Below are 21,273 nucleotides of genomic sequence, written 5' to 3'. Positions count from 1 at the left end.
CTGTATAGACCTTGTTTTGTGCACAGGGGCATTGTCATGCTGAAACAGGAAAGGACCGACCTATCTGGCCGGCCAGACCGGACCTATCTGGCCACTGGGCCCACTGGTGTAACTACTAAACTGCTTGCTAACAGTACACTGTACTGCATGATTGTAGCAGGTTTACTAACGCATCGGTTCTAGTAGCTATTTTGCCTTGACGTTAGCTAATATGGTGACAATGATGTAGGCTGTGTGTAGCAGTTAGCTGTTATATGATATTAAAGTTTGGCTTGGAAAGGTTTTTTTTACCTGGTCACTGACAGCAGATGTGTTGTACACTGAAGTCCACTAGCGAAGGGAAAAGGTGAGAGAAAGAGGGCGCGTAGATATGAGAAGGAATTATCCAACAATCAAAGGGATCATGCTGTTTTTATGTGGCTGCTATGCAAGTGAACTGTGCTTGCGTGTGATCAGGGGTGTATTTATTGAATGTGTCACTGTCTGTCACCTTGACTACTCAAATGTCTCTCTACCCGTGCACCTACGTTGTAAAAATTCAGTCATTCATGACAGGTATAGGGAAAATTCTAGTATCATGTAGTAGCCTAAACCTATCAATGTTACATTGAGCTGGGTGAATGAAATATGAATGACAGTCATCCAATATGCTGTGATAGAAAGAAGGCCATGCTCATAATAAAACGGCTCATCTTAAACGGCACCGACCGCCACTGACATGTGCTTTGCGGAGACTAGTACATCCAGGAGGGTATTACTATGAAATGCACAAGATTGCCTATTTAACTTTTTTTCTGTGTCATCTCCGCCCAGACTTAAACCGAAATCAAATCAAATGTTATTGGTCACACACACATGGTTAGCAGATGTTAATGCGAGTGTAGCGAAATGCTTGTGCTTCTAGTTCCGACCATGCAGTAATATCTAACAAGTAATCTAACAATTTCACAACAACTACCAACTACAAGTGTAAAAGAATGAATAAGAATATGTACATATAAATATATGGATGAGCGATGGACGAACGGCATAGGCAAGATGCAGTAGATGGTATAGAGTACAGTATATACATATGAGATGAGTAATGTAGGGTATGTAAACATTATATGAAGTGGCGTTGTTTAAAGTGACTAGTAATACATTTATTACATCCAATTTTTAATTATTAAAGTGGCTGGAGTTGAGTCAGTGTGCTGGCAGCAGCCACTCAATGTTAGTGATGGCTGTTTAACAGTCTGATGGCCTTGAGATGGAAGCTGTTTTTCAGTCTCTCGGTCCAAGCTTTGATGCACCTGTACTGACCTTGTCTTCTGGATGATAGCGGGGTGAACCGGCCGTGGCTCGGGTGGTTGATGCCCTTGATGATCTTTTTGGCCTTCCTGTGACATCGGGTGGTGTAGGTGTCTTGGAGGGCAGGTAGTTTGCCCCTGATGATGCGTTGTGCAGACCTCACTACCCTCTGGAGAGCCTTGCGGTTGTGGGCGGAGCAGTTGCCGTACCAGGTGGTGATACAGCCCGACATGATGCTCTCAATTGTACATCTGTAAAAGTTTGTGAGGGTTTTAGGGGTCAATCCAAATTTCTTCAGCCTCCTGAGGTTGGGTGGACCATTTCAGATCGTCAGCGATGTGTATACTGAGGAACTTGAAGCATTCCACCTTCTCCACTGCGGTCCCGTTGATGTGGATAGGGGCGTGCTCCCTCTGCTGTTTCCTGAAGTCCACGATCAGCTTTTTTGTTTTGTTGACGTTGAGTGAGATTATCTTCCTGGCAAAACTCTCCCAGGGCCCTCATCTCCTCCCTGTAGACTGTCTCGTCATTATTGGTAATCAGGCCTACTACTGTTGTGTCATCTACAAACTTGATGATTGAGTTGGAGGCATGCATGGCCACGCAGTCATGGGTGAACAGGGAGTACAGGAGGGGGCTGGGCACGCACTCTTGTGGAGCCCCTGTGTTGAGGATCAGAGAAGTGGAGGTGTTGTTTCCTACCTTCACCACCTGGGGGCGGCCAGTCAAAGTCCAGGACCCAGTTGCACAGGGCGGGGTTCAGACCGAGGGCACCGAGCTGAATGATCGTGGAGGGTTCTGTGGTGTTGAATGTTTAGCTATAGTCAATGACCAGCATTCTTACGTAGGTATTCCTCTTATCCAGATGGGATAGGGCCGTGTGCAATGTGATGATGATTGCATCGTCTGTGCATCTTTTGGGGCGGTAAGCAAATTTAAATGGGTCTAGGGTGTCAGGTAGAGTAGAGTTGATATGATCCTTAACTAGCCTTTCAAAGCACTTCATGATGACAGAAGTGAGTGCTCAGGGGTGATAGTCATTTAGTTCACTTACCTTTGCTTTATACGGGAACAATGGTGGACATCTTGAAGCAAGTGGGGACAGCAGACTGGGAAAGGGAGAGATTGAATATGTCTGTAAACACCCCAGCCTGCTGGTCTGCGCATGCAGAGGAAACAGCTAGGGATATCCTTTGGGCTGGCAGCCCTGCGAAGGTTAGCACTCTTAAATGTCTTACGTCAGTCATGGAGGAGAGCTCACAGTTCTTGGTAGAGGGCTGCACTGGTGGCAGGCACTGTGTTATCCCTAAAGCGGGAGAAAGAAGGTGTTTAGCTTGTCCGGAAGCAAGACTTCGGTGTACGTGTGGCTGTAGACCCTGCCACATACGTCTCGTGTGTTGAGGAGTTCAATTGCGACTCCACATTGTCTTTGTACTAACGTTTTAACTGTTTGATTGCCTTACGGAGGGAATATTTGTTGGTATTTGGCCATATTCCCAGTCTCCTTGCCATGGTTAAATGCGGTGGTTCGCGTTTTCAGTTTTGTGCGGATGCTGCCATCTATCCACAGTTTCTGGTTTGGGTAAGATGAATAGTCACAGTGGGTACAACATCTCCTATACACTTCCTGATGAACTCAGTCACCGTATCCGTGTATTCTTCGATGTTATTCTCAGAGGCTACCCGGAACATATCCCAGTCCGCGTGATCAAAATCTTGAAGCATGGACTCCAATTGGTCAGACCAGCATTGAATAAACCTTAGCATGGGTACTTCCTGTTTGAGTTTCTGCCTATAGGAAGAGAGGAGCAAAATGGAGTTCTAATCAGATTTGCCGAAGGGAGGGCGGGGGAGGGCCTTGTAGGTATTTTGAAAAGTTGAGTAGCAGTGGACCAATGTTTTACCAGCGTGAGTATTACAGTCAATGTGTTGATAGAACTTTGGTAACATTTTCCTCAAATTTGCTTTGTTAAAATGCCCAGCTATAATAAATGTGTCCTCAGGATATGTGATTTCTAGTTTGCACAAAGTCCAGTGTAGTTCCTTCAGGGTTGTCATGGTATCAGCTTGAGGAGGAATATACACGGCTGTGGCTATAACCGAAGAGAATTCTCTTGGGAGGTAATATGGTCGGCATTTGATTGTGAGGTATTCTAGGTCAGGTGAACAAAAGGACTTGAATTTATGTGTTATCACAATCACACCATGAGGGGTTAATAATGAAACATACACCCCCGCCTTTCTTCTTCTTCCCGGAGAGTTCTTTATTCCTGTCTGCATGATGTACCGAGAACCCAGATGGCTGTATGGACGGGGACAGTATGTTTCCGTGAAATAGAGCATGTTACAATCCCCAATGTCTTTCTGGAAGGAGATCCTCGTCCTGACCTCGTCTACTTTATTATCCAGAGACTGAACATTAACGAGTAATATACTCGGAAGCGGTGGATGGTGTGCATGCCTCCTGAGTCGGACTAGAAGTCCACTCTGAATACCTCTTCTCCACCGGTGGTATTTAGGAGCTGCCTCTGGAATGAGTTCAATTGCTCTGGGGGTACGAACAAAGGATCCAATTTGGGAAAGTCGTATTCCTTGTCGTAATGCTGGTAAGTTACTGCCACTCTGATATCCCAAAGTAATTTCTGTCTGTATGTAATAACATAAAACAATTATTGGCTAATAATGTAAGAAATAACACACAAAAAACTAAATACCGCAAAGTTGCTTAGGGGCTAGAAGCAGAGCTGCCATATCTGTCGACGCCATCTCTGAGACCCGTCTTTCACCTGTCTTTTTACAACCTCTTCATATGATAATACCACACTGAACACAGACACAATAGGCAAATAGCTTTTTTAAACACACCTGTTGTAAATATTTATTAAAAACGCACACATATATTAGTCATAAACAGTCAAGTTAATCCAAACTGCCAAGACACTACCCAGGGGAAGTTTTAAGTAAAAAAAAAAGTCTAGGCACCTAGGCAGTTAAAGATTACACATTGAAACCAGGCCGTCAACCCAGAGTGACTGAGCCTTATAGGAAAGACAACAAATGTTTTTGATTGGCTGTAGCATGGCCTTTAAGTGTCTTGCGTGTGTGTGTGTGTGTGTGTGTGTGTGTGTGTGTGTGTGTGTGTGTGTGTGTGTGTGTGTGTGTGTGTGTGTGTGTGTGTGTTTGCGTGTTAGCGTGCGTGTGTTAGTGATGCGCGGTTGACTCAACCTGTATATATATATATATACGCGGATCAGGTGGGATTAGGGTCATGAAATATTGTGTGGATGGCGGGTTGAATGAAGAGGAAACAATGCATTAACATTCATATCTATATGCCACATTGTTTTCTATTTCAGAATTTGTATCTGCTGTTAGTGTGTAGCATCCCCTGTATACAGTGCCTTGCGAAAGTATTCGGCCCCCTTGAACTTTGCGTGGGCGTGCAAAATTGTTCAGCCCCTTTACTTTCAGTGCAGCAAACTCTCTCCAGAAGTTCAGTGAGGATCTCTGAATGATCCAATGTTGACCTAAATGACTAATGATGATATTTACAATCCACCTGTGTGTAATCAAGTCTCCGTATAAATGCACCTGCACTGTGATAGTCTCAGAGGTCCGTTAAAAGCGCAGAGAGCATCATGAAGAACAAGGAACACACCAGGCAGGTCCGAGATACTGTTGTGAAGAAGTTTAAAGCCGGATTTGGATACAAAAATATTTCCCAAGCTTTAAACATCCCAAGGAGCACTGTGCAAGCGATAATATTGAAATGGAAGGAGTATCAGACCACTGCAAATCTAATCTAACCTGGCCGTCCCTCTAAACTTTCAGCTCATACAAGGAGAAGACTGATCAGAGATGCAGCCAAGAGGCCCATGATCACTCTGGATGAACTGCAGAGATCTACAGCTGAGGTGGGAGACTCTGTCCATAGGACAACAATCAGTCGTATATTGCACAAATCTGGCCTTTATGGAAGAGTGGCAAGAAGAAAGACATTTCTTAAAGATATCCATAAAAAGTGCCATTTAAAGTTTGCCACAAGCCACCTGGGAGACACACCAAACGTGTGGAAGAAGGTGCTCTGGTCACACAACTTTTTGGCAACAATGCAAAACGTTATGTTTGGCGTAAAAGCAACACAGCTCATCACCCTGAACACACCATGCCCACTGTCAAACATGGTGGTGGCAGCATCATGGTTTGGGCCTGCTTTTCTTCAGCAGGGACAGGGAAGATGGTTAAAATTGATGGGAAGATGGATGGAGCCAAATACAGGACCATTCTGGAAGAAAACCTGATGGAGTCTGCAAAAGACCTGAGACTGGGACGGAGATTTGTCTTCCAACAAGACAATGATCCAAAACATAAAGCAAAATCTACAATGGAATGGTTCAAAAATAAACATATCCAGGTGTTAGAATGGCCAAGTCAAAGTACAGACCTGAATCCAATCGAGAATCTGTGGAAAGAACTGAAAACTGCTGTTCACAAATGCTCTCCATCCAACCTCACTGAGCTCGAGCTGTTTTGCAAGGAGGAATGGGAAAAAATGTCAGTCTCTCGATGTGCAAAACTGATAGAGACATACCCCAAGCGACTTACAGCTGTAATCGCAGCAAAAGGTGGCGCTACAAAGTATTAACTTAAGGGGGCTGAATAATTTTGCACGCCCAATTTTTCAGTTTTTGATTTGTTAAAAAGGTTTGAAATATCCAATAAATGTCGTTCCACTTCATGATTGTGTCCCACTTGTTGTTGATTCTTCACAAAAAAATACAGTTTTATATCTTTATGTTTGAAGCCTGAAATGTGGCAAAAGGTCGCAAAGTTCAAGGGGGCCGAATACTTTCGCAAGGCACTGTTTTTTCCTTATTGTCATGTAATTTTGTAGAGTTACTTTTTTATTTTATTTTTTTACTTTAGTTTAGTTTAGTTTCTTAACTCTATTTCTTGAACTGAATTGTTGGTTAAGGGTTTGTAAGTAGGCATTTCACAGTAAGGTAATACCTGTTGTATTTGGCGCATGTGACAAATAAAATTTGATTTGAAGCCTAAACATTAGGGCCCAACTGTAGCGCTCCAAATTGTCCAACACGCCAATTGCGAACTTCTTTTAAAAAGTTAACGCCAATCCACTGAGGCAAAAAGGACAATGTCAGAGTTAATTCAATAAGAGAAAAGCTGCGAAATAGAGAGTTGAAAATAAATAAAAGGAGGGCCAGAACAGTAGTCTAATGTTTGGGAAAGATTAGGCGAAGTGGTAAAAGAAGATGATAGCAGTGGTAACTATGTTATGTGTGATGATTGTGAGGCGCTATACAAATTCAACAGTCACAGGACGGGGACTTCAAAATGGCACGTCAAGAGAATTGTACTGTTCAGATGGGTTCAATGGAATAGTAGCCTGACTGAAATCTGGACACTGACTGTAGGTCTATAACCTCCCACTTAGCCTAATATAATATTAACTCCTGCAGAATAAAGAATTGCATGCAGTAAAATGATACACAACATTTTGACTCAGGAACAGAATTAGAAAAATGGTATTTACAGTGCATTCGGAAAGTATTCAGACTTTAGATTTTTTTCCACATTTTGTTACGTTACAGCCTTATTCTAAAATTGATAAAATAATTATTTTCTGTCAACAATCTACACACAATACCTCATAATTACAAAGTGAAAATATTGTTTTTGAAATGTTCGCTAACTAAAAAAACATACCTTATTTATATAATATTCTGACCCTTTGCTATGAGACTCGATTAGAGTCCACCTATGGCAAATTCAATTGATTGGACATGATTTGGAAAGGCACACACATCAATATAAGGTCCCACAGTTGACAGTGCATGTCAGAGTAAAAACCAAGCCATGAGGAATTCGAAGGAATTGTCCGTAGAGCTCAGAGACAGGATTGTGTTGAGGCACAGATCTGGGGAAGGGTACCAAACATTTCTGCAACATTGAAAGTCCCAAAGAACACAGTGGCCTCCATCATTCTTAAATGGAAGAAGCTATGAACCACCAAGACTCTTCCTAGAGCTGGCCGCCCAGCCAAACTGAGCAATAGGGGGAGAAGGGCCTTGGTCAGGTAGGTGACCAAGAACCCGATGGTCACTCTGACAGAGCTCCAGAGTTCCTCTGTGGAGATGGGAGAACCTTACAGAAGGACAAACATCTCTGCAGTACTCCACCAATCAGGACTTTATCGTAGAGTGGCCAGATGGAAGCCACACCTCAGTGAATGGCACATGACAGCTCACTTGGAGTTTGCCAAAAGGCACCTAAAGGACTCTCAGACCATGAGAAACAAGATTCTCTGGTCTGATGAAACCAAGATTGAAATCTTTGGCCTGAATGCCAAGCGTCACATCTGTAGGAAACTTGGCACCACCCCTACGGTGTGTGAAGCATGGCGGTGGCATTATCATGCTGTGGGATTGTTTTTCAGGGGCAGGGTTTGGGAGACTAGTCAGGATCGAGGCAAAGATGTACGGAGCAAAGTACAGACAGATCCTTGATGAAAACCTGCTCCAGAGCTCTCAGGATCTCAGACTGGGGTGAAGGTTCACCTTCCAACAGGACCACGACCCTAAGCACATAGCCATGACAATGCAGGAGTGGCTTTGGGACAAGTCTCTGAATGTCTTTGAGTGGCTTATCCGAGCCCGGACCTGAACCTCTGGAGAGACCCATCCAACCTGACAGAGCTTGAGAGGATCTGCAGAGAATAATGGGAGAAACTCTCCAAATACAGGTGTGACAAGCTTATACCGTCATACCCAAGAAGACTCGAGGCTGTAATTGCTGCCAAAGGTGCTTCAACAAAGTACTGAGTAAAGGGTCTGTATACTTATGTAAATGTAATCTTTCATAATCATTTTTTTCTGTTTTTGCTTTGTCATTATGGAGTATTGTGTGTGTAGATTGATGAGGGAAAAAACTATTTAAGCAATTTTAGAATAAGGCTGTAATGTAACAAAATGTGGAAAAAGTGAAGGGGTCAGAATACTTTCTGAATGTACTGTATTTCTTTCAGGATCTTGAGAGAATGAATGCACGGTTAGGGAACGTCTGTGAAGGTGGCGGTGCTATCTTTATCAGCATCATAAAAGCTGATAGCATTTCAATCACATAAAATATGCATCCAAGCCGAACTTAAATCTTATCAAAAACATGTTGGGTCTTTTTAATAGCTTTTACATTTCTAAAAACCGGTCAAACTGATGTCATTTGGAAATTTTGCAAAAAAATCTTTCCCAGTTTTTTTTTTGTTATAGAATTTTTGCCCGGGCCCTACATGTCTTTGCTGCAAAAGAAGCAGAGATGAAAGAGAAAACAAACTTTACCGATGTCAAGTTGACTGAAACATTAATTCTATGGATTAATTACATTTTGGTTAAGGGATTACTTAGTGTTCTAGGTCAACTAGTAATGACAGTAGAGGAGCTACATTTAGGCCTATCTAATTACAAACAAGTTGACTAACAAATAACCTACCAAAATGTTGGAAATGATAAGCAGAAACATAGGCCTATATACAAAGGCCTGTCCAAAAATAGTTCTGCCATCTGACTGTAGGCCCACAGTGCATTTTCTATATTTGTGGGTTAGGGTCGGGGGCAGGCCTCATATTTTATATTTGGGCGGTTGCGGATGTGTTAGTGAAGGTGAAGGTGAACAAACAGCAGAACCACACTTCACATGTGTGCGAACGTGTGTAAGCGTTGGTGTGTATCAGACGTAGCGCTTGTTCTCCTCCAGGTAGTTGTAGGGGTCTCCCTCGAAGGGCAGGGGCGGAGGGTGGTTGTAGATACCCATGAGGAAGATGACGATGGTGCCTGCTGTCATGACTGGGGTGACCAGGAACAGACACAGACGGTCCACCGTACGAGCTATACCACTCCAGTTATCCTTCTCCTACGGGGGGAGCAGAGAGAAGACGAGAGGAGGGGGGGTCAGCAAGCATTGCATTGATGTATGTCATGATCACCATTGTTGAGCCGTAATGACACACTAACACACTAGTGACTGAAGCCTTTGTTACAGACCCAAGTCCCACTGGGGAGTTTGACATGAATAGGATAATGTATTGTATTATATCTAATGTTCTGTTCCTCCCTCCTTTCCCCCTGCCCCTCCCCCTCTTTCTCTCCATCTCCCCCTCTTCTCTTACCTCGTTGTAGTCATTCTTGTCATGCATGTGTTTGACAATGTAGTTGGCTCCATCCACACCAGGCTTCATCTCAGAGTACAGCTGCTCTGTCACCTCTCCATCTGACTGGGGCTTCACAGCTACACGCACACAAAGTAAGGAATCATATACCTTCCCGTACATAACATTCACTATAGAAGATTGTGCATGTTCATGTGTCTGTTCTCTGTGCCTATATATGTGTGTCTGCTCTGTGTACCTGCCGCAGGTGTAGCCCGTGTGGCCAGCCCATGTCTCTCAGACTGTTTCTCAAACATCAGCTCGCTGCGTGACTTCACACTGTAGTACTCTTCCGCCTTAGCAATGTAACCAACCGAGCTAGATCGCCTTGGCAACGCCCCCTCCCAGCTAGACTCTGACTCTGCAGGGCGGGACATCCGCAGCAGGCGGGGCAACCTCTCCAGGAAGAACTAGTGGAGGAGAGGACACAGACACACACAGAGACACAAACACAGAGAGACACACACACACAGAGACACACACACAGACACACAAAACCATGTCACATTTTAGTTTAAATTGCAGTTGCAGGTATCCATGGAGTAACAATTAGGCCTGCTCTACTCCTTGTGTAGTCTGTGTGTACCTCTCTAGTCCACTCTGTCATGATGTGTGTACTGGGGCTCCTGAAGTGCAGGTTGAGGACCACCACACAGTGCAACACCACCACCGTAACCAGAACCATGATGAACATCAGATACCTACATGCATGTATGCACACACAGACAAAAGACACACACACAAACACCATGATCATCATGGGGATTCTTCTCAAAATCAAACAACTGGTAACTGTCTGCAACACAAACACACAAACAGTGTGTCTATGAAACACAAACACATACAAAAGGGTGTGTGTGTCCTACTTGACAATAAGTGGTATAGCCATGGAGGTCTCTGGCAGTCTCTGTGAGATCAGCAGCAGGAACACAGACTGAGCCAGCAGCACCGAGATGGACAGAGTCATCTTCTCCCCACCTAGACACACACACACAGTAATCACTGTGGACGTAGTGTGGTAGTTAGGTAGTAAGGTCAGCGTTCATGGTAGAGGTAAGGGATAAGAGATTAAGGGTATACTTACTGTCAGCTGGTAAGTAGTAGACCAGTGTAGCCATGAAGGAGATGAGGACAGAGGGGATTATGATGTTGACGATATAGAACAGAGGTTTGCGTTTGATGATGAGATAGAAGGTGATGTCCTGGTGCTTGTTGCTCTCTATAGGGATATTCTTATAGGTGTTCCTACGGGCCGGTTTATGAATGATTTCCCACTCTCCATTCTCTATAGGGGGAGGAAGAGATGAAAGTGAGCGATGAGTGAAAGAGTGGTTTATATACTGGCATTTCTATGGGCTGGCTTATGGATGATTCAGCAGAGAGAGAGAGTGTGTGTGTGTGTGTACCTGTGAACCCTGCAGGGTCTATGATGATCCACTCCACCTTGTAGGACTTGTCATCTTCCAGCTCCTCTTTCAGCTGCATGGTGATCTCCTTAGCATTGTAGGTCAGGGAGCTGCATCATGGGAAACAGCGTTTTACGTGTGTGTGTGTGTGTGTGTGTGTGTGTGTGTGTGCGTGCATGCCTGCGTTTGTGTGTATGTGTGGGGGGTGGGGGTATCAGACCCTTCCTTACGTGAACTTGAGAGTGCAGTTCTGCCAGTCGAAGGGGAAGTAGTTGACGTTGATGGCACAGGAGGATCTGAAGATGGCTGGCGGCAGCCAGTACACATAGCCTTCCGGATTGATCAATACGTTACAGTAGTACGCCACCTGGAACTGGGCATCGTTACTGACACACACCCACAGCAATATATTAGAGTAGGAAACAGTCTGGAACTGGGCATCGTTACTGACACACCCACAGCAATATATTAGAGTAGGAAACAGTCTGGAACTGGGCATCGTTACTGACACACACCCACAGCAATATATTAGAGTAGGAAACAGTCTGGAACTGGGCATCATTACTGACACACCCACAGCAATATATTAGAGTAGGAAACAGTCTGGAACTGGGCATCGTAAGACAGAGGAGAAAAGGATAACAGGCCCAGAGAAGGTGAGGGTGTGTGTTACTTGTTCTCTAGGACGATCTCCGGCAGCCACACCATGCTGGGCGGGAGGCGCAGGACATCGATATCGTCAAACTCAGCGGTGTTCCATGACAGCCTGGTGTCATACCAGCCCTGGACACACACAGTGAATGACGTGAGCGTGTATGTGAATAGGAAACTGTTATAGATGTATTATATTTATAAAGATACACAGTGATAAGACCAACTGGTTGAAATAAAGCAGAAGAATATACTCACATGTTCCATCCACACATTGGTCAGCAGAGTCTCGGTTACCTCTTTCTACGGAGAGAGAGAGAGAGAGAGAGAGAGAGAGAGAGAGAGAGAGAGAGAGAGAGAGAGAGAGAGACAAGGCAGTGTCTGTTTTTCTACATTCTCCAGGTTGTTCAGGCTGACTGGATCGTGGTCCTCTTTGTGACATACAGTACCAGTCAAAAGTTTGGACACACACAGGGTTTTTCTTTATTTTCACTATTTTCAAAATTGTAGAATAATAGTGAAGACATCAAAACTATGAAATAACACATATGGAATCATGTAGTAACCAAGAAAGTGTTAAACAAATCAAAATATATTTTATATTTGAGATTCCTCAAAGTAGCCACCCTTTGCCTTGATGACAGCTTTGGCATTCGCTCAACCAGCTTCAACCAGCTTCTCAACCAGTCACCTGGAATGTATTTCAAATAACAGATGTGCCTTGCTAAAAGTTCATTTGTGGAATTTATTTCCTTCTCAATGCGTTCGAGCCAATCAATTGTGTTGTGACAAGGTAGGGGTAGTATACAGAAGATAGACCAAGTCCATATTATGGCAAGAACAGCTCAAATAGGCAAAGAGAAACGACAGTCTATCATTACTTTAAGACATAATGGTTAGTCACTCCGGAAAATGTCAAGAACTTTGAAAGTTTCTTCAAGTGCAGTCGCAAAAACCATCAAGCGCTATGATGAAACTGGCTCTCATGAAGACCGCCACAGGAAAGTAAGACCTAGAGTTATCTCTGCTGCAGAGGATACATTCATTAGAGATACCAGCCTCAGAAACTGCAGCCAAAATAAAAGTAACAGACATCTCAACATCAACTGTCCAGAGAAGACTGTGTGAATCAGGCCTTCATGGTCAAATTTCTGCAAAGAAACCACTACTAAAGGACACCAAGAAACACGAGCAATGGACATTAGACAGGTGGAAATCTCTCCTTTGGTCTGATGAGTCCAAATTTGAGATTTTTGGTTCCAACCGCTGTGTCTTTGTGAGGCGCAGAGTAGGTGAACGGATTATCTCCGTACTTGTGGTTCCCACCGTGAAGCATGGAGGAGGTGGTGTGATGGTGTGGGGGTACTTTGCTGGTGACACTGTGTGTGGTTTATTTAGAATTCAAGGCATACTGAACTAGCATGGCGACCACAGCATTCTGCAGTGATAGGCCATCCCATCTTTTATTTATTTATTTATTTATTTTTATTTCACCTTTTATTTAACCAGGTAGGCTAGTTGAGAACAAGTTCTCATTTGCAACTGCGACCTGGCCAAGATAAAGCGTAGCAATTCGACACATACACAACACCGAGTTACACATGGAATAAACAAAACATGCAGTCAATAATACAGTAGAACAAAAGAAAACAAAAAGTCTATATACAGTGAGTGCAAATGAGGTAAGTTAAGGAAATAAACAGGCCATGGTGGCGAAGTAATTACAACATAGCAATTAAACACTGGAATGGTAGATCAGGAGAAGATTAATGTGCAGGTAGAGATACTGGGGTGCAAAGGAGCAAAATAAATAAAGAAATACCAGTATGGGGATGAGGTAGGTAGATGGGCTGTTTACAGATAGGTGTAGTACAGGTGCAGTGATCTGTAAACTGCTCTGACAGCTGGTGCTTAAAGCTAGTGAGGGAGATGTGAGTCTCCAGCTTCAGAGATTTTTGCAATTCATTCCAGTCATGGGCAGCAGAGAACTGGAAGGAAAGACGACTAAAGGAGGAATTGGCTTTGGGGGTGACCAGTGAGATATACCTGCTGGAGCGTGTGCTACGAGTGGGTGCTGCTATGGTGACCAGTGAGCTGAGATAAGGCGGGGCTTTACCTAGCAGAGACTTGTAGATAACCTGTAGCCAGTGGGTTTGGCGACGAGTATGAAGCGAGGGCCAACCAACGAGAGCGTACAGGTCGCAATGGTGGGTAGTGTATGGGGCTTTGGCGACAAAACGGATGGCACTGTGATAGACTGCATCCAGTTTGTTGAGTAGAGTGTTGAAGGCTATTTTATAGATGACATCACCGAAGTTGAGGATCGGTAGGATGGTCAGTTTTACGAGGGTATGTTTGGCAGCATGAGTGAAGGATGCTTTGTTGCGATATAGGAAGCTGATTCTAGATTTAATTTTGGATTTGAGATGTGAGTCTGGAAGGAGAGTTTACAGTCTAACCAGACACCCAGGTATTTGTAGTTGTCCACGTATTCTAAGTCAGAGCCGTCCAGAGTAGTGATGCTGGACGGGCGAGCAGGTGCGGGCAGCGATCGATTGAAAAGCATGCATTTAGTTTTACTTGCGTTTAAGAGCAGTTGGAGGCCACAGAAGGAGAGTTGTATGGCATTGAAGCTCGTCTGGAGGTTAGTTAACACAGTGTTCAAGGAGGGGCCAGAAGTATACAGAATGGTGTCGTCTGCATAGAGGTGGATCAGAGAATCACCTGCAGCAAGAGCAACATCATTGATGTATACATAAAAGAGTCGGCCCGAGAATTGAACCCTGTGGCACACCCATAGAGACTGTCAGAGGCAGTCAGGCCCTCCGATTTGACACACTGAACTCTATCAGAGAAGTAGTTGGTAAACCAGGCGAGGCAATCATTTGAGAAACCAAGGCTGTCGAGTCTGCCAATAAGAATGTTGTGATTGACAGAGTCGAAAGCCTTGGCCAGGTCGATGAATACGGCTGGACAGTAATGTTTCTTATCGATGGCGGTTATGATGTCGTTTAGAACCTTGAGCGTGGCTGAGGTGCACCCATGACCAGCTCTGAAACCAGATTGCATAGCGGAGAAGGTATGGTGGGATTCAAAATGGTCAGTAATCTGTTTGTTAACTTGGCTTTCGAAGACCTTAGAAAGACAGGGTAGGATAGATATAGGTCTGTAGCAGTTTGGGTCTAGAGTGTCACCCGCTTTGAAGAGGGGGATGACCGCGGCAGCTTTCCAATCTTTGGGAATCTCAGACGATACGAAAGAGAGGTTGAACAGGCTAGTAATAGGGGTTGCAACAATTTCGGCAGATCATTTTAGAAAGACAGGGTCCAGATTGTCTAGCCCGGCTGATTTGTAGGGGTCCTGATTTTGCAGCTCTTTCAGAACATCGGCTATCTGAATTTGGGTAAAGGAGAAATGGTGGGGACTTTGGCGGGTTGCTGTGGAGGGTGCCGGGCAGTTGACCGGGGTAGGGGTAGCCATGTGGAAAGCATGGCCAGCCGTAGAGAAATGCTTATTGAAATTCTCAATTATAGTGGATTTATCGGTGGTGACATTGTCTCCTAGCCTCAGAGCAGTGGGCAGCTGGGAGAAGGTGCTCTTATTGTCCATGGACTTTACAGTGTCCCAGAACTTTTTTGAGTTAGTACTACAGGATGCAAATTTCTGTTTGAAAAAGCTTGCCTTAGCTTTTCTAACTGCCTGTGTATATTTGTTCCTAACTTCCCTGAAAAGTTGCATATCACGGGGACTATTCGATGCTAATGCAGAACGCCACAGGATGTTTTTGTGCTGGTCAAGGGCAGACAGGTCTGGCGTGAACCAAGGACTATGTCTATTCCTGTTCTAAATTTTTTGAGAGGGGCATGCTTATTTAAGATGGTGAGGAAGGCACTTTTAAAGAATAGCCAGGCATCATCTACTGACGGGATGAGGTCAATGTCATTCCAGGATACCCCGGCCAGGTCGATTAGAAAGGCCTGCTCACAGAAGTGTTTCAGGGAGCGTTTGACAGTGATGAGGGGTGTTCGTTTCGTCGCAGACCCATTACGGATGCAGGCAATGAGGCGGGTGTATTTGGAGAGAGGTGTATTTGGAGGACGAATTAGTTAGGATGACATCTATGAGGGTGCCCCTGTTTACTGATTTTGGGTTGTAACTGGTAGGTTCATTGATAGTTTGTGTGAGATTGAGGGCATCAAGCTTAGTTTGTAGGATGGCCGGGGTGTTAAACATGTCCCAGTTTAGGTCATCTAGTAGCACGAGCTCAGAAGATAGATGGGGGGCAATCAGTTCACATATAGTATCGAGGGCACAGCTGGGGGCAGAGGGAGGTCTATAGTAAGCAGCAACAGTGAGAGACTTGTTTCTGGAAAGGAACATTTTTAGTAGAAGCTCAAATTGTTTGGGTACAGACTTAGAAAGTAATACAGAACTCTGCAGGCTATCTTTGAAGTAGATTGCAACACCGCCCCCTTTGGCAGTTCTATCTTGGCGGAAAAACGTTATAGTCAGAAATGGAGATTTCAGGGTTTTTGGTGGTTTTCCTAAGCCAGGATTCAGACAAGGCTAAGACATCTGGGTTGGCAGAGTGTGCAAAAGCAGTGAGTAAAACAAACTTAGGGAGTAAGCTTCTAATGTTAACATGCATGAAACCAAGGCTTTTACGTTTACAGAAGTCAACAAATGAGAGCACCTGGGGGGTGGGAGTGGAGCTAGGCACTGCAGGACCTGGATTAACCTCCACATCACCAGAGGAACAGAGGAGAAGTAGGATAAGGGTACGGCTAAAGACTATACGAACTGGCCGTCTAGCACGTTCAGAACAGAGAGTAAAAGGAGCAGGTTTCTGGGCACGATAGCATAGATTCAAGGCATAGTGTACAGACAAAGGTAAGGTAGGATGTAAGTACATTGGAGGTAAACCTAGGCATTGAGTAATGAAGAGAGAGATATAGTCTCTAGAGATGTTTAAACCAGGTGATGTCATTGCATATGTAGGAGGTGGAACAACATGGTTGGTTAAGGCATATTGAGCAGGGCTAGAGGCTCTACAGTGAAATAAGACAGTAATCACTAACCAGGACAGTTCCAAGTAGCTCTAGGTAGCTAGCAGGCCGATATTGTAGCCCAGGAGTATGCTTCGGTGGTAGCACAGGAGCCCTGGCCGGGCTAGCTTCAAGCTAAATTGGTGCTTGCTCTGGGATGGAAACGCTAGCCAGGAGTAGTCATCCGGGATTGCGGTTAGCTAGTTGTGAAGATCCAGATGATAATGTTCAGTTTGCGGTAGGAATCCGTGGATAAAAATAACAGGTCCGTTTTGCTCTGGTTAGAGTCACGTTGTTCGAACTGGCGAGAGCTTTCCGAGCTGAAGGTTAGCTGATGACCGCTAGCAATGGTTTGCTGACTGATATCTGGTAGTTAGCTGGCTAGCTTCAGTTAAGAGATTCCAGATCCGAAGTAAATATAAATACTTTAGGAATAAAAAGCAGATCCACGCCACATTGGGTGAGGCGGGTTGCAGGAGAGTATTTAGATGATGAGGTTTAGCAAAATATTTTAAACCTGTTAAGGATGCTATCGAATACAGATCGCCCCGTGATCAATTTGATCGATTATTAACGTTTATTAATACCTAAAGTTGGTTTACAAAAGTCGTTTGAATTTGATTTGTAAAAGTTTATAGGCAACTTTTTTAATTTTAAAAAGTGACGTTGCGTCTCGTAAAGGTGACTTTTCCTTGGATCAGATGGCCTTCATAAATGGACATTTTGGACATACTTTGACGGATTTAATCGGGAAAAAGACCCAATTGTGATGTTTATGGGACATATAGTAGTGCCAACAGAGAAGCTCGTCAAAGGTAATGAATGTTTTATATTTTATTTCTGCGTTTTGTGTAGCGCCGGCTACCGCAAAATCTATTGTTTAGGTGACGTTTTGGTATTTTGGGGGGGTGCATGCTATCAGATAATAGCTTCTCATGCTTTCGCCAAAAAGCATTTTACAAATCTGACTTGGTGGCTAGATTCACAACGAGTGTAGCTTTAATTCAGTACCTTGCATGTGTGTTTTAATGAAAGTTTGAGATTTATCGAGTACTATACTATAGTACTATAGGTGGCGCTCTGAAATTTCCGCTGAGGTGTTCCTGTGCAGGAACCACGTCGGTAAGAGATATGTGACGAAAAATATGTAAAACAATATATACAAGGGACACGACAGGACAAGGACGTCTGACTGCTACGCCATCTTGGATCATAAGTTGGGTTGCACTTAGTGGTGTAATGAATGTCTTTGGGAGAAGGAGAGGAGGACCAAAGTGCAGCGTGGTACGTATCCATTATACTTTTAATCCAGAATGAATACACAAACAAAAACAACAAAACGATAAACGAACAGTTCTGAAAGTTGCAACAAACACTAACCAGAAAATAACTACCCACCACCCATAGTGGGAAAACAGGCTGCCTAAGTATGGTTCTCATTCAGAGACAACGATCGACAGCTGCCTCTGATTGGGAACCATACCAGGCCAAACACAGAAATACAAAACCTAGACTACACAACATAGAATGCCCACCCCAACTCACGCCCTGACCAAACTCAAATAGAGACATACAAAAGGAACTAAGGTCAGGACGTGACAAGCCGGACTAGCATTTGTTTTTCAACAGGACAATGACCCAACACACCTCCAGGCCGTGTAAGGGCTATTTGACCAAGAAAGAGAGTGATGGAGTGCGGAGGCAGATGACCTGGCGTCCGCAATCCCCCAAGCTCAACCCAATTGAGATGGTTGGGATGAGTTGGGCCGCAGAGTGAAGGAAAAGCAACCAACAAGTGCTCAGCATAAGTGGAACTCCTTCAAGACTGTTGGAAAAGCATTCTGGGTGTAGCTGGTTGAGAGAATGCCAAGAGTGTGCAAAGCTGTCATCAAGTCAAAGGGGGGCTATTAGAAAATATATTTAGATTTGTTTAACACTTTTTTGGTTACTACATGATTCCATATGTGTTATTTCATAGTTGTGATGTCTTCACTATTATTCTACAATGTAGAAAATAGTAAAAATAAAGAAAAAACCCTTGAATGAGTAGGTGTGTCCAAACTTTTGACTGGTACTGTACATTCATGAGGATCAGACTGGGCTATAAATAACACACACACACACACACACACACCAAAACACGCACACACACACACACCACACACACACACACACACACACACACACACACACACACACACACACACACACAGAGAGAGGAGCAGAGGACCCAGAAACACCACAGAAACGCATACCAGTCACAAACACATCGACACACACACACACACAGAGTGGTCATACCAGAGAGATGAGGTTAGAGAGTGTGAGGGCGATGTACACAACGACAGCTTCGTCCTGTTTTTCTACGGGCCGGAGGTCCTTGTTGTAAGCCTTCTCCTTGAACAGATGTTGAATCAACCGCTCTTCCTCATTCCTGGCCAAACACTCTGACACACACACACAGAAGTCAATGCACAGATACATCCATTATAGGCTTCGAACAGCAATGTTCATAGGATTGAATAATAGGGTACTTGTATTAAATAGCCCAGATAGCAGCCTCAATCCAATGGAGAGTAGCCCTTTGCTGCAGTCAAATGACCTAGTGGCCTCATGGGTCGAATATTATTCATACTTTTCATATTTAATAAACATAAATAAATCAAATAAACAATGAAAATCCAGTGTTTCTATGTCAGTTTTGTTATATTTCAGTCTTATGTGACATATACTATATAAAGTGTAATATTGGGATGCAAACTCAAAATGTAATACATTTCAACTTTGTATGTGACATGGTACAGGCGTCCTCTTTTTTTAAGCCCATAACCATGTGTTTGAGGTATATACTTTTGTTTCATGGTAGATTTGTTTAAGACTACCAAGAAACACTGTGACTCTGATTTAGCCCACTGCAGTAAAAGGTTTTAAGAAGTCTTGGACATTGAACCAGTGTGTGTAGTGAATCACAGGCCTAATACTGGTCATAACTCACTTTTAGGCTACAATTAGGCATCAGCTACAGAAAATATAGTCCACTTTCAATAGAACATGTTGAAAGATAAACGTTATTTTGGGAATAAATAGCCCTAATTGAACAAAAACAATATATCCAAAATGCTCACAAGGAAAAAATTAAACGTTACACGTCAACGGACTTACCTGTTACAAGGACTGCGAACAGAACCAGGGCTCCCGGTCCCAATAAACGGTGGTTCATGGCTGTTCGACACCGGACAGACTCTGGAACTTAAAAAAAGTTATCCATTCTCTCCTTGTGCTCGTGACGTGACCCCCGGAGCCGTGAGTGGCGGGAACAGGCGGAGACAGGCCGGGGTAGGCATGCAATCCCCCACTTCCGCCACAGAGATACAGGATAGGGGGTAGGGTGTGTGAGAGACAGAAAGTATGTAAGGGGACACAGTACACGTATGAGCTTTGCTTCACTAATGTGTGGCCTTCCAGGCAATGAATTTACAGAAATGGTTCCTGCATTACAGATACATTCATTGAGGACTGCAGAATATAAAGAGCAATTACAGGCCTACTGGGTCCCTCTATACAGTACTGTAGGTTTTGGATGGGTAAGTTGGATGTGTATAAAACTCCTTCATTTTAATGTACCTCCCTGTGTAGCTTTGTCTACTACAGAGGTCTGGACTTGTATAACAGGTCAGGTTCTGGTTGCTGGTTCAAACCCCACTCCAGTTGTTCCCACTACAGGAGAAATGTAGGAGTTTTGATCAAACAATGAATACACTGATCATCTGACCAGTCAATATTTATTTCAATATCAATACAGTGGACAGTAAAACAGCGACAGCCCACTGGACACACACTGGTTGAATCAATGTTATTTCCACGTAATTCCAATGCAATTACATTGAACCAAAGTGGACTAGACATAGAATTTATGTCCGTGCCCAGTGGGAGGACTTGACATTAACTTCTTTAGACGCTTGTCCCTCTGACATGCAGAACAGATTTTTTAGTCACTTGTCCCAACAAGAAGAAAATGTATGTAACACCATTGGCTAAAAGGGTGACTGTAAATGAGTGAAGTACATAGGAGGGATCTGAAAACAAATCTGTGCTTGCCCATAGACAATGTTAAAAAAGTTTTAAATAAATAAATAAAAATACAGCTACACATTTGGGGAGGGATGAGAGGAATCATGACATTGAACAAAGATATTCAGGGAGTGGTTGAAATTTACACAATTGTTACCCAGAGGAAAATGTATGTTTTTTAAATTTCAGTCAGGGGAGGGTTTAGTATTTTTTATTTAGTCCACAGGAGGGTCATGCAATTTGTAATCGATTGACAAACCTAACGCAATGGTAAATCTAAGCTCTGGCAGTAGCACTAGGGGTGTGTTAGAAATATGTTTATCTATTTTCACAACCAATAATGATCAGCGCAGTGCTGGTGTAACCAGCTGGTTGCTGGTTGTTGGTTGCTGGTTGCACCGCGGGAGCTCCTGTTTGTGCGTGATTGATACCAAAAGACGTGGACTTTGGAGATCAGGTTGTTTTAACGTATCAGAGTTCTCTCTAAAGCCTCCAAATGAAATGACGAAACATTTGCAGAGCACAAATATATTCTGCCAATATCATCCTAAAAAGTACAATAACAATTGAATCTTGACAATACCATCCC

General features: G+C 43.7%; 1 protein-coding gene across 1 annotated transcript; it reads right to left on the bottom strand.

Moving 5' to 3' along the window:
* Positions 1–8,454: 8,454 nt before the first annotated feature.
* Positions 8,455–19,929, bottom strand: chrnd (cholinergic receptor, nicotinic, delta (muscle)). Its single transcript, XM_021620366.2, has 12 exons — positions 19,776–19,929; positions 18,915–19,060; positions 11,827–11,871; positions 11,591–11,700; positions 11,148–11,303; positions 10,918–11,027; positions 10,596–10,796; positions 10,378–10,489; positions 10,098–10,212; positions 9,711–9,921; positions 9,473–9,591; positions 8,455–9,216 (listed from the first exon to the last, which is right to left on the bottom strand). Exons 1-12 carry the CDS (start codon positions 19,831–19,833, stop codon positions 9,034–9,036), a joined length of 1,566 nt encoding a protein of 521 aa, XP_021476041.1. The 5' UTR covers positions 19,834–19,929; the 3' UTR covers positions 8,455–9,033.
* Positions 19,930–21,273: the final 1,344 nt, after the last annotated feature.

Source organism: Oncorhynchus mykiss, chromosome 11 (assembly GCF_013265735.2).
Source record: "Oncorhynchus mykiss isolate Arlee chromosome 11, USDA_OmykA_1.1, whole genome shotgun sequence".
In the NCBI taxonomy this organism is placed as follows: Eukaryota; Metazoa; Chordata; class Actinopteri; order Salmoniformes; family Salmonidae; genus Oncorhynchus; species Oncorhynchus mykiss.
The sequence above is the reverse complement of the archived record's forward strand: the minus strand, read 5'-3'. Positions and strand labels throughout refer to the sequence as shown.